Source organism: Dryobates pubescens, chromosome 11, assembly GCF_014839835.1.
Source record: "Dryobates pubescens isolate bDryPub1 chromosome 11, bDryPub1.pri, whole genome shotgun sequence".
In the NCBI taxonomy this organism is placed as follows: domain Eukaryota; kingdom Metazoa; phylum Chordata; class Aves; order Piciformes; family Picidae; genus Dryobates; species Dryobates pubescens.
The window spans coordinates 16,583,989-16,596,101 of record NC_071622.1 but is presented as its reverse complement, the minus strand read 5'-3'; the positions used below and the strand labels follow the sequence as shown (position 1 = coordinate 16,596,101).

Here is a 12,113-nt window from a genome sequence, read left to right as displayed (position 1 = left end):
CACAATCACTTCCCTCCTTCTGCTAGCCAGAGTTTTTGATACAAGCCAGCATCTGGTTTGCTTTCTTGGCCACCTAGGCACCCCAGGCTCCTTTCCAGCCACTCTGATCCAAGCCCATACTGTTGCATGGGGGTGTTATGACCAAAGTGAAGGACCCAGCACTTGGCCTTAATTGAATCTCATACAGTTGGCCTTGGCCCACTGATGGAGTCTGTAGAGCCTTCCTCTCATCAAGCAGAACAACACTCCCTCCTGGTTTATCGTTATCTGAAAACTTACAAAGGCTGCACTCAATCTCCACAACCATGTCATAGATCAAGATATTAAGACCTGGCCCCAAAACTGAGTGCTGGGGAACACCACTTGTGAGCAGCTGCCACCTGCATTTAACTCCATTTACCGCTATTCCCTGGGCCTGGCCATCCATCGAGGTTTTTAACTCGGTGAAGTTTCGTGTGGTTGGCTCTGGCCCTGTAGCCTAGGGCTGGAGTTCTTTACCTTTTTTTTTTTTTTTTCACTGGAGCACAAAGATGCAGGCAGGTACCTGGACAGCAGGTTTTAATGACCCCTCCCTAAATGCCATTGCAGTTCGTTTAATTTTGCTTCATCCAACATAGATGCTGTTTATGGAGTAGACAAAAGCAGAAAGCACAGCTTCATAAACAGTTCTGAGTAAACTCATTAATAAATCTCGGATGAAGAGTGGAGCTTTGACCACTGCCTCAGGAATGAGCCTGTCGAGTATGTAAAGTTCATTGCTCCTACAGCAGTTCAAGGGCAGCGTGACGGAGTCTGGGGAGCCTTGGTGGGGACAGGGAGCACCTCTCGAAGGAGCCGCCCCGCCCGCCGAGGCCCCCGCGCAGAATCCCCCCAGCCGGCCTGACGGTGAAGAGTGCCCAACCGCTACGCCGTCCCGCATGAGGCAGGGCCTCAGCTGCCGCCCGCCACCCCCCCTTCCGGCGCTCCCCGGCCGGGCGGTGCCAGACAGCGGAAGTGTGTCCCTGCTTCCGGCGGAATCGACGTCGTTCGCAGGTCGAGCCCGTAGTCAGACCGTTTCCGCCTCGCGGCCGCCCTCACTTTCGAGCCAGACGCCGCCGCCGCCGGAGGAGGAAGGTGCAGAGCCGTGTTGCGCGGGGGTGATTTGGTGGTTCGATTTCTCTCCCGGCGCTCATAAGGTAGCGGCGCCAGCGTCCGAAGGATGTGGCGGAGACGGCAGTTGCAGGCGCCGCGGCCGAGGGAGCCCTGAACCCGAGAAGTGTTTCCCGGCCCCGCGCACCGGCGGTCCCCGGCTTCGACCCTCTCGTCCAGCAGCAGCAGCGGCGTCGGTGTCGCCGCCGCCTCCCCGCAGCGTCGCCTGCCGCGGTACCGCCCGCCCCTCGCCGGCTCCCCGCGCGCTGGAGCCCCGCGGGGGAGCTGAGGGGGAGCCCGTGAGCGCGGGAGCCGAGCGCCTCTTCAGGAGCCAGTGGCAGCTAGGATGGCTTCGTCTTCGGGTAACGACGACGACCTCACCATTCCCAGGGCTGCCATCAACAAGATGATCAAAGAAACGCTCCCCAACGTCCGCGTCGCAAATGATGCCCGGGAGCTGGTGGTAAACTGCTGCACTGAATTCATCCACCTCATCTCCTCCGAGGCCAACGAGATCTGCAACAAATCGGAGAAGAAAACCATTTCTCCGGAGCATGTCATACAAGGTAAGCTTCCGGAGGCGGTGTGCTGCTGCCCGCTGCGCCACGGGTCATTCAAGCTTTGCTACTCCTGTTCTCCTGCAACTTTTTCCTCAGTGGCTTTTTGTAGTTATATGAAAGAGAAAAGGCAGGGGGCTTTTAAGAATCTGGAGAAAAAATGTGTTATTTGGCTTGTCAGCCGTATTGTAAGGGGAGGTTGTCTTTGTGTGGTTCGAGAGCCTCTTGATTGTGATCAAGATCAGCTCTTACTTCGTAGTTCAGCGAGGTCTGGAATGCTTTAATTGACGTTACCGAAGCTGTTTGTCTTTTTTGTCCGTGTGAAATGAGATCTGCTTTTTAAATGGTTATGCATATTTCTTTTACTGTATGTGTTAAGATCCTGACTTTAGTAAGTGTCTTTCTTTTGGAAACTAGCAAACACGTGTATGGTTGAGTATATGGGGCCCAGGTTTTAATCCAGAGTCGTCCTGTCTGGATCCCATAAAAAGTGAAATACTCCTCTAGGGCTGTCGTTGGAAGTTAATTGTTTAGCATCAAATATTTAAGCCTGTTGTAGAAGACATAAACTTGATCTATGCTTCTGCGTCTTTTTCTGCTGTTAAATTTCACTTCCTTTCACATAATAAAAGGAGAGTTCTCTTTCTGTGTTTCATTTGCTTGTGAGATCTGCCACAAATAAGGAGTTTCCTTGCCTCATCCCTAAGTTTGCAACTGGCATTCTTTGTCTGGAATCATTCACTTTGCTGATTAAGCAAAGGTTGCATTATCTGCAGCAATCAATTTTGTAGCAGTAACAGTGAGTAACAGAGGAGTTTGCTGTTTGGTTAGAGATATGAACGGTAGCATTTGCACTAGAGTTGTTCTCAGGACTCTGGTGGCGTCAAGTTAAAAAATGTTGTGGGCTTTTGCAAATGATTCTGTCTCTGAAACAACAACCAAAAAAAGAGAGATTCTTTTAGAGTATATCAGCTTGCTCACCAGAAGTACTTGACTGGGTTGTTAATAGCAAAAGAAAATACGTAGCATGTATGAGCTTCAATATTAAATAAAACACGTGTAAACCTGGAAGTAAAATGTGTGTAAACGTGGAAGTTTGGCAAAGGAACTCATCACAGCAGCTCAGGATGTAAAGAGTAAAACTTGTGCCTACACTCAAAGCATAATTTGGGTCTGATGCTTCTTAGTATATGGATAGTTTCCTTAGTTGGCTGCTGAAACGTTTGAGCTCTGTTCTTAACACCAGAATAGATGTAATCTTTAATGTTGAGGACAGTAAAAAAATCAGGTATGAAAGTAATTTTTGTGTAGTAGTGATGGTCTTTAGAAAAGATTTCACCTGTTTTGTTTCTGCCCTAGGGTTCCTTTGAGTGTTTTTGGAAAATGAATGGAAACTAAAATGCCTTCGTGTGTATGTACACACACAGAGCTGTGTGCATATCATCAGCAGGTGGTCCCAAGTATTTTGCTGAGTTCTGTGTCTTTGTGTTACCAGATTTTAGAGTTGGAAAAAATAATTTTCAACTTGTATCTCTACTGACCTCAGAGACTTATCCATTTTTGTTATGCTCTGGAGACTGAAGGAGCTGTTCTTGCGTTTTCTGCTCTTCTCTTTGGAGAGTGGTGTATATGCTGTTAGCTTCTTTGAGATGCTGCTCAGTTGGCAGATGATCCATCCATCTGTCTGTGAGGCATGAAAGTTTAGATTGCTAATTTTGGAAACAGTGATTATGTGTATATAGGCATAGTATTCTTTTTCATCCATCTTCATACATTCCAGATACTTGCTGTTTTGACTGCCTTTTAACATAGTTCCATGATAACTGTGCTAACAAATAATTGAAATACATTTGCTGTGGTCATCTAGATGTCTTTTTCCTGTTGAATACTTAAACTAGTTCATTTAGGGTGAAAAATGAGGCTAATGGCTGTTGCATCTTGTCCGGTCCAGTGTAAACACATGGTGCTGCCAAGAGGAATCTTTTTGTACCTCCCCTAGAGCTGGATCTAGCAGTTGCTGATGCAACTGACCCAGTGGCTTTTTGAGAATCTAGAGAGGAACACAGTTTTTTGTCAGGTGAGTTTGCTGATCTGACTGTGCCTGTAAACATGAAGTTACTAGATTGGAAGCAAGGAGCAGGAAGGCTATTTCCCTGGGAAGGAGGGAGAAAGACACAGAAAGACATCCTCCTATTGTACTGTGTTAGAGGTAATGTGAAACTGCAGTTCATTGCTGCCCTTTGCTGCCCTGTTTAAATGGTTGTGTGGCAATGTACTGAGCTAGAGCTCTTTCCTGCTGCTACTGGGTTATACTTCAGCTAGATGAAGTCCTAGTGTTTAATTGTATAGTAGCACAGTTGACTGGCACAGTGGTCTTAACACCATAGGGAAAGGAAATCAGAGGCTTCTTATAATCCGTAAGAGATCTGATTTGCTTCATAGATTCACTGATTCCATTGGGTTGGAAGGGACCCTCAAAGAAAACATACCCACACTGAAGAGTGAGAACAGTGAGTGAGTAACCACAGATGAGCAGAAGGCTGAGAGCCTCAACAACTTTTTTCCCTCAGTCTTCACTGGTAACCTCTCTCCCAATACCTCCAAGTCACAAGGTGGGGACCAGGGTGGTGAAGTCCCTTTCATTGTATGTGAAAATCAGGTTTGTGACCTCCTGAGGAACCTGAACATATGTAGGTCTATGGGGGCTGATGAGATGCATCCTAGAGTCCTGAGAGAACTGACTAATGTAGTTGACAAGCCACTGTCTATTATACTTGAGAAGTCCTGGCAGTCAGGTCAAGTCCCTGGTGACTGGAAGAAGGGACACATTACACCCATTTTTAAAAAGGGCAGAAAGGAGGACCCTGGGAAGTGCTGACTTGGCAGCTTCACCTCTGTGCCTGGCAAGATCATGGAGCATCTTCTCCTAGAAGGTCTGATAAAGCACATGGACAACAGGGAGGTGTTTAAACCTAAGGGAAAATCCTGCCTGACCAACCTAGTGGCTTTCTATGACAGCAGCTACATCAGTGGACAAGGGATGACTGATGGATGTGACCTATCTGGAGTTCTGCAAGGCCTTTGACATGGTCTTCCACAACATCTTACTCACCAGGATGGAGAGGTACAGGTTTGATGGGTGGACTGTTCAGTGGATAAGAAATTGGCTGGATGGTTGTGTCCAGAGGATAGTAGTCAATGTCTTGAAGTCCAGCTGGAGAGCAGAGACAAGTTGTGTCCCTCAGGGATCTGTACTAGGACCTGTATTGTTTAATGTATTTATCAATGATATAGACAGTGGGATCAAGGCACCATCAGCAAGTTTGCAGATGACACCAAGCTGTATGGTGCTGTTGATAAGCCAGAAGGATGGGATGTCATCCAGAAGGACCTGGACACTCTGGAGAAGTGGGCCCAGGTGAACCTCATGAGGTTCAACCAACAGAATAAGACTATATGCAGGGTCCTGCACCTGATTTGGAACAACCCTCACTATTGATACAGGCTGGGGAGGGAAGTGATAGAAAGCAGCCCTGCGGAAAAGGACTTGGGGGTGCTGATGGACAAGAAGCTGGACATGAGCCAACAATGTGCACTTGCAGCCCAGGAGGCCAATGGCTGCATCAAAAGAAGCGTGGCCAGCAGATTGAGAGGTGATTCTACCACTCTGCTCTGGTGGGACTTCACCAGGAGTACTGCATCCACCTCAAGAGCCCTCAATACAGAAAGGGCATGGCCCTCACAGAGTGGGTCCAGAGGACGGCCACAAAATTAATCAAGGGGCTGGAGCACCTCTGCTATGAGGACAGGCTGAGGGAGCTGAGGTCATTGATTGTGAAGAAGAGATGGCTTCAGGGTGACCTGCTCGCCACCTTCCAGTACCTGAAGGGGATCTGCAAGAAGGCTGGAGAGGGACTGTTTATCAAGGCCTGCAGTGGTAGGATAAGGGGCAATCGTTTGGAATTAGAGTAGATCTAGATTGGATATTAAGAAAAAGTTCTTTACAGTGAGGGTGGCTGAGCACTGGAATAGGTTGCCTACATTGGGGCCTCATCCTTGGAGATATTCAAGGTGAGGCTTGACAGCACTCTGAGCAACCTAATCTAGTTGAGGATGCCCCTGCTCATTGCAGGGGGGTTGAACTAGACGACCTTTGGAGGCCCCTTCCAGGGGATTCTATAATTCTGTGAGAGACTCTAAGCTTTGTTGGAACTGTAGCTCCGCTGAAGTATTGATCACTTGCCACACATTTTAGCACCATGCTGGTATAAAGGGATTCATATCCCTTCCATGTATGCATTCTGTAAGGCCTTGGTGTGTTTCAGGGTAGTAAATTTCTGAAGTTGTTTGACAGCCAGCAGATTTTTGATAAACTGGACCTATGGTGTACATAAGGTTCTTCATAGTTTTATTTTGTTGAACAGTTGTGTAACTCTATCTGGTTTATATCACACACTTTCTTTTGGATATATATGTGTTTGTGTCCTATATTCAGGAAACAACTGCTAATTCTTCACATTATTTTCTTTGACAGTCCATTTGAAATGTCTGAAAAACACGTGTTGCTGTTGATTTCAGGTTGGGGAGTGGTTTGTGTTTGGATGGAGTTCATCAGCCAGCCCAGATCATGGTGAATGCTCTTTGGATGAGCACCTGCGTTTTTGCTATGAAGGCTTGTCTAAGTGATGTTAGGAAGATGTTGTGGAGTTCTTAATTTTATACTTCAGTTTGGGGGTGTGGGGTTGGTGTAATTCTTACAAAAACTGTGGGCTAACTGAACAAAGCATTTCCAGTGTCTGTGTGTGGGCTGAGGCTGAACTGGCATACTGTCTCTAATTTGATTATCTCTAAATCACTTTGGTTTTTAACTTGATTTTTTTTTTTTTAAAAAGAAATAGGTATTATGTAAATTAATTTGTCAAATGTTAATCTGTTACAGGAAGGGTAGTCCTGCATGACTTAGACAGGTACACTGTACTGCCCTGTTGAAGGCAGTGGAAGCTGAAAACTTACGAGAATGCCTTTGGGGTACTGTTTAGGTGTATGATACAATGGCATGCTGATGTAACTATGAGTAGGAAAATGTTGCTTACAGAATTAATGTTAGAATATAGTCTGAGGTAGTGTAACTCAGCGTGTTTATAACAAGGTGTTGATTGCTGTTTTGCAGTTTTAGTGCTGTTTCTTGAATAACTTGTGACATAAGGTTGGCATAAAGTAAGGCAAATATCAAAACAACTATCATTCTGTAAAGAAAACTTTGATTTGTATAAGTACCAGAAGGGGACTGTGTGTTTCATTAAACTGAGATATGTTTCTAGTATAATTGTTGCTTCTGTAATATTTCTGGCATGTTCTGTAATAATTCCACTTGAGAGGTACGTTTGTGTGAAGGCATAATTTTGTGTTGCTCTGTGTGTGTGAACTATGCATTTTTTTAGCTTCTTAGGACTTGAAATGTGAATTTCAATATTGAAAGACAGAAGCTTTAATTCATAGAGCTAAGGTAATATTAGTTATTTCTGCCATAATGAAGATTCTGTGATCATGTTACTTGCTCTGTTAGAGGGGGCTAATTTACTTTCTACTGATGCCTTTTTGCAACAAAACTGGCAAGATAAACTCCCTGAAAGATAAGGTTAACAATTCAGATAGGGAGGACTTTTGAATTTTATAAATTCTGCTTGATTCTGATGTGTGGAAGATGGGAGAAAGATGTGTTTTGAATAATAACAGCTGTGTTTGGCAAAATGTATCTGAAACCGCTGAATCCTCTGCAAGTGTAGGGTTCTTTGGTTGTACATGACTAACCTGAATTTTCTTAGCCTGAAAACACGCACTCTTAAATGGCATAGGAGAAGAGACTGGGAAAATAGATGTCAAAAGTTATGATGATCACAGTTTTCACCAGGAGGTGTTAGAAAAGTGATAGACCTTCTGAAAAAATTGTTTTAAACAACGTTATCTATTATTGAAAGCTTTGTGAAAGATAATACGTTTTCTTTCTTTCTAGCACTAGAAAGTTTGGGATTTGGCTCCTATATCAGTGAAGTAAAAGAAGTCTTACAAGAATGCAAAACAGTAGCACTAAAGAGAAGAAAGGCCAGTTCACGCTTGGAGAACCTTGGCATTCCAGAAGAAGAGCTTCTAAGGCAGCAACAGGAATTATTTGCAAAAGTAAGTGAAGCAGTACTTATGAGATTGGGATAATTAATGCTGCAAATCTAGTGCCACAAAAACATGTGCACACCTCAAGAAGTATGTCCTTCCTCGTGAATTGCTGTGGCATCTAAGATGCTGTTGACCTTATCCCCTTTGAACTGGGGAAAGTCAACTAGCAAGATGCTTGTTACTTCTGTGATTTGATATGTAAGACTACTCAGGTTTAAAAAGCATGGGGCTTGCTGTTCCTTAGGTATTTCCATTCTACGGTAGAGAATACATTTAAGAATTACTTGGCTGAGGAAATAAAACAGTGACAGCTGGTGTTCTAGGAAATTACCAGTTTTGATGCATTAAAAAGTGAAAATTTTTGTTCTGGCCCTCAGTGCAAGGATGTTATTTCTTAGGCCTTGAAAGAAACATTTAATTGTTGAAAATGTCTGCTTTGCCCTTTCTTATCTCCATTTACTCTTGGCAAGATTCTAATTGAGTGAATTCACACATGAATTTTTAAAAAGGCAGTTCAGGCACAGGAAAAGCATTTGCCTGCAAATGCTGCATGCACACACACATTCTTCATTCCCCTTCAAGAGAAAGTTTGAATTGCTCTTTTCTCTTACTCATGACATGACTCATTTTTTCATTTGTCTGTCCTTAATTTCTTCTGGTGAAAACGCTTTTTCAGGTATGTGTTGTCATGTCTGATTACTGTAGCCTTCTCTCCCCTTTGGCTGTACCCATGTTTCGCTGAAACAATAACTGTTGTTTTTCATATTACAGCATGCCAACTAATTTAATCTTGACTGCATGATGAATTTTAAGGCATTTAAAATTTCAGCACACCATGTAGCTATTATCATCATACAGTGAACTAATTAAGATAAATCTATGCACGCCTGACTTGTTTGGTTGTACTAACATGAGAAAGACCAAAATGGCTGCTTCTGGGTTAAGGGTAAGATTTACAGATCAGTTTGATACCTGTTTTTTACTTACTATTTTGTTCAAAAACCTTAGCGTGGTATACAAAATAAAGCAGCAAAAATAAAATGTATTCAGGGAGTACTAGCTCCTGAGTAAAAAAACAACCAGCTGAAACTATGGCCACCTTGTGTAAGCACACACTATTTAAGGAATGACTAATTGAGGTATATTCTTATTAAAGTGTGTAATACTGTGCCTTAATGTCTAGATTAGGCTTGACAAGATTGTATGAATGATTTTTTATTTTTAATCTTCTTTAGTGATATGGAAAGTCATGCTTAGACTCAAGAATGGCAGTCTTACTTTTCAAACATACTAGTTGTAATATGCTCTTGGAGGTACTGTAATTATTCTTAATAGCAGTTAAACAAGTGTATGTTTATTTGTGCTGATCTTGTTAATAGAGCAAGACATGCTGATTTCTTTCTTTCTGGTTTTAAAATACTTGTCTGTTAATGTATCAGTTTTTTATGCCTATAGCTTTGTAAATATTTGAAGTCAGCAATGGCTTATCCTGATGTCCGTACATGTCTGTAAGTGCAAGACATGGATGTCTTTAAGTGCAAGCACCTTTGACATTTCCACACTGAAGTTCATTGGTGTAATAAATGAGTTAAGTTTACCAGATGATTATGAAGTTTCTTTGTCAGTACAACTCAATGGAATTTTTATTTTTCTTTCATTTTTGAAATGGCTAAGGATTATTGTTATAAATACAGCAGTGAACTTAGGTGCTGACGAAACAATCCTTCCAGAGTGAAGTGCTGAGCCTGTGATTCCTGGTGCATGAATGTGTATCACCTCATTAAGTATACAGTAAACTTAATTGTAGCAGGGGTGGCGAGGAGCCCCATTGCTTTATTGTGTGAGAAATATTTTTGCCTCTTTTATGTGCATAGGTGCTGCTGTCTTTCTTTGTTTAAAACTTTACAATGTCTTTAATTGTTTTCCAGTCCTTATAACTTCACTACCACTCGAAGTTTGAAATACTGTAAAGTCTTCAGTGAAAAGAGGTTTCTATCTCTAAAAGCACTTTCTTTTAAAGCTAGAATAGACTGAGGAAATTTGATGCTTCTTACAGTAAGGGAGAACTTAGCTTTTTTCCCCTGTCATTTGGCTATGCAGACAAACTTCTATTGTATTCCAAGGTATCGTGTTTTGGTACCATCTTTTTTTGTTGATGCTTTGGAGAGAAAGAAAAACAAAACATCAAATAAAAAGGAAAATCCAGTGAATGCAATGGGATTAGAAAATAAATGGACATTGTTACAGTTGTAGTGATGACTGGTAAATGTAGAAAAGTAAAGAAGACAAGATTTTTAATGTTAAGAACTTTTTCCTAATGTTCACTGAAAACAGAAATTAAAGTTTTAACTTTAACTGAATTGACTGGTGTACTGTTGAAATCAACAGTAGCTGCTGAAGAGCAAGTGAAAATCCTGATAGAAAAACAAGAGGTCACCAGCTGAACCACAGAAATGTTTTGTTAGAATGTCCTTTACCGAAAAGTGTAAGACTATACCTTTCTGTAGCAAAGACATCCTCAATCTGCATGCCTGAGTTGCTCTGTTTTCCAAAGGCTGTCTAGTAAATTAAGATAATGGCTTTCATTATGATTTCGTAATAGTATGTGCCTTTGTGCTACAACTGGATGATTTCATAATTGCAAGTTTTAGTATTTGTAATCAAGAAAGTAGGGCTGTTTTCCTCTGAACTGTGATTAAAGGTTAAGATCTCTTGAAACTGAAGCCTAAAATTTCCATTGCTTTGCCTCACTTAATTTTTCCATTAGGAAGTGGTTCAGTACAATCTTCACAGTGGATTATAAGTTTGCTAGTTCCTGCCTCTTATTTTTGTAACTGTAAATTCTCCAAATGGTGGCCTGTTTAGACAGAGAATGTAGCTAAACATCTTGGTATAAATAATTAAGGCACTTCTAGATATGTTCTTATATGTATAGTTAATAAAAACTATGCAAATGGCATCTGCTAGTGCAGATAAAACTACTTTTAAAGATCAAGTGCTGTAGAGATTCTTCATAAGCTATGTATAGCCTTAACAATTAAATTCATGTCTTTAGGCTAGACAACAGCAAGCAGAACTGGCACAGCAGGAATGGCTACAAATGCAACAAGCAGCTCAACAGGCACAGCTTGCTGCTGCCTCAGCCAGTGCATCCAATCAGGCAGGATCCTCTCAGGATGAAGATGATGAAGATGATATCTGATATTCACCAGCTGAGTTTGTCTTTATTAAGAAATATTTTTCCTGCACAATGAAAACAGTGAAATGAATGCTTACCTGTAAGTTTGTATGCATAATGGACTGGCAATTGGTATTCTAGGGGTGTCTGCTGTTGTGTGCTGTACATGTATAAACTGTCTTTTTTTGAATTCTTGAAGATTTAAGGTTCAGTATCATATCAACTTTGGATTTTTAATGGTGTATATGGAAATTTTAGATAGCAGTGCGTCATTTATTTGATCAATAAACAGTATTACAATAAACAACGAATTTATAAAATGTAATGAGCTTTATACAAAAGGCTCTAAATCCACATTTGCATTTCTTCCCTTTTAACTAAGCTATTAAATCTTAGAATTTTTAATTGGTTTGGGGGGGGGGGGAGTGGTACAGTAGACGTAATCTGTTAATGGGAAAAAGCAGAGTTCAGCATAGTAGAGTCTGAATTCGTAGTTCTTTTTAAAATGAGGATGTGTATGGCAATAAATACTCTTTATGCTCAAATTACCACACTTGTTAAAATTGGAAAATCATACATTTTTGCCAAGCTAGGAGAAGTATATTTAATAGTTGTACAAAATCTGTCTCTTTTTTTTTTTTTTTTGTATAGGGGTGAAAAAAAATAAACCCATGGTTTTATTATGACACCTTTGACAGTCCTAACTGAGTATTTCACTTCAGAGACTACCTGGTTTGAAGAACTAACTCTTCTATTTCACTCCAGTTTAATGTTAACTGTTATTGATGGTATTACATAGTCCAGGTCTATTCATATTGTTGAAACATAAAGCTGGAACTTGATGAAACAAAATCGTTTTAGTCTCACTGACGTAACTGGTAATGATTAAGTATTCAAGCCTGGGAAAGCTAAAGCTAAGAGCATGCTTACTATAAAAGAGGGAATTTATATAGTCATTGTTGTAAGCATAGTGGTAACTATTCTCTAGACTAGATTGCCACTGGATTACTAAAATACCTTGTTGAAAGATAACATTTTGTTCATTCCAATTGTTTCATGGGCAAGTCCAGGTTTTTGAT

At 41.5% G+C, this 12,113-nt stretch overlaps 1 protein-coding gene across 1 annotated transcript; it reads left to right on the top strand.

Annotated features, from left to right (window-relative positions):
* Window positions 1–1,309: 1,309 nt before the first annotated feature.
* Window positions 1,310–11,423, top strand: DR1 (down-regulator of transcription 1). Its single transcript, XM_009909880.2, has 3 exons — window positions 1,310–1,694; window positions 7,699–7,862; window positions 10,912–11,423. The coding sequence occupies exons 1-3, from the start codon at window positions 1,475–1,477 to the stop codon at window positions 11,056–11,058; spliced, it is 531 nt and encodes a 176-aa protein (XP_009908182.2). The 5' UTR covers window positions 1,310–1,474; the 3' UTR covers window positions 11,059–11,423.
* Window positions 11,424–12,113: the final 690 nt, after the last annotated feature.

Bases quoted from the DNA above. Each gene is read 5' to 3' on its own strand.
- DR1 (XM_009909880.2), top strand. From the start codon at position 1,475: ATGGCTTCGTCTTCGGGTAACGACGACGACCTCACCATTCCCAGGGCT. The intron at 1,695-7,698 runs GTAAGCTTCCGG...CTTTCTTTCTAG, and splicing joins TCCGGAGCATGTCATACAAG to CACTAGAAAGTTTGGGATTT. The intron at 7,863-10,911 runs GTAAGTGAAGCA...TCATGTCTTTAG, and splicing joins AACAGGAATTATTTGCAAAA to GCTAGACAACAGCAAGCAGA.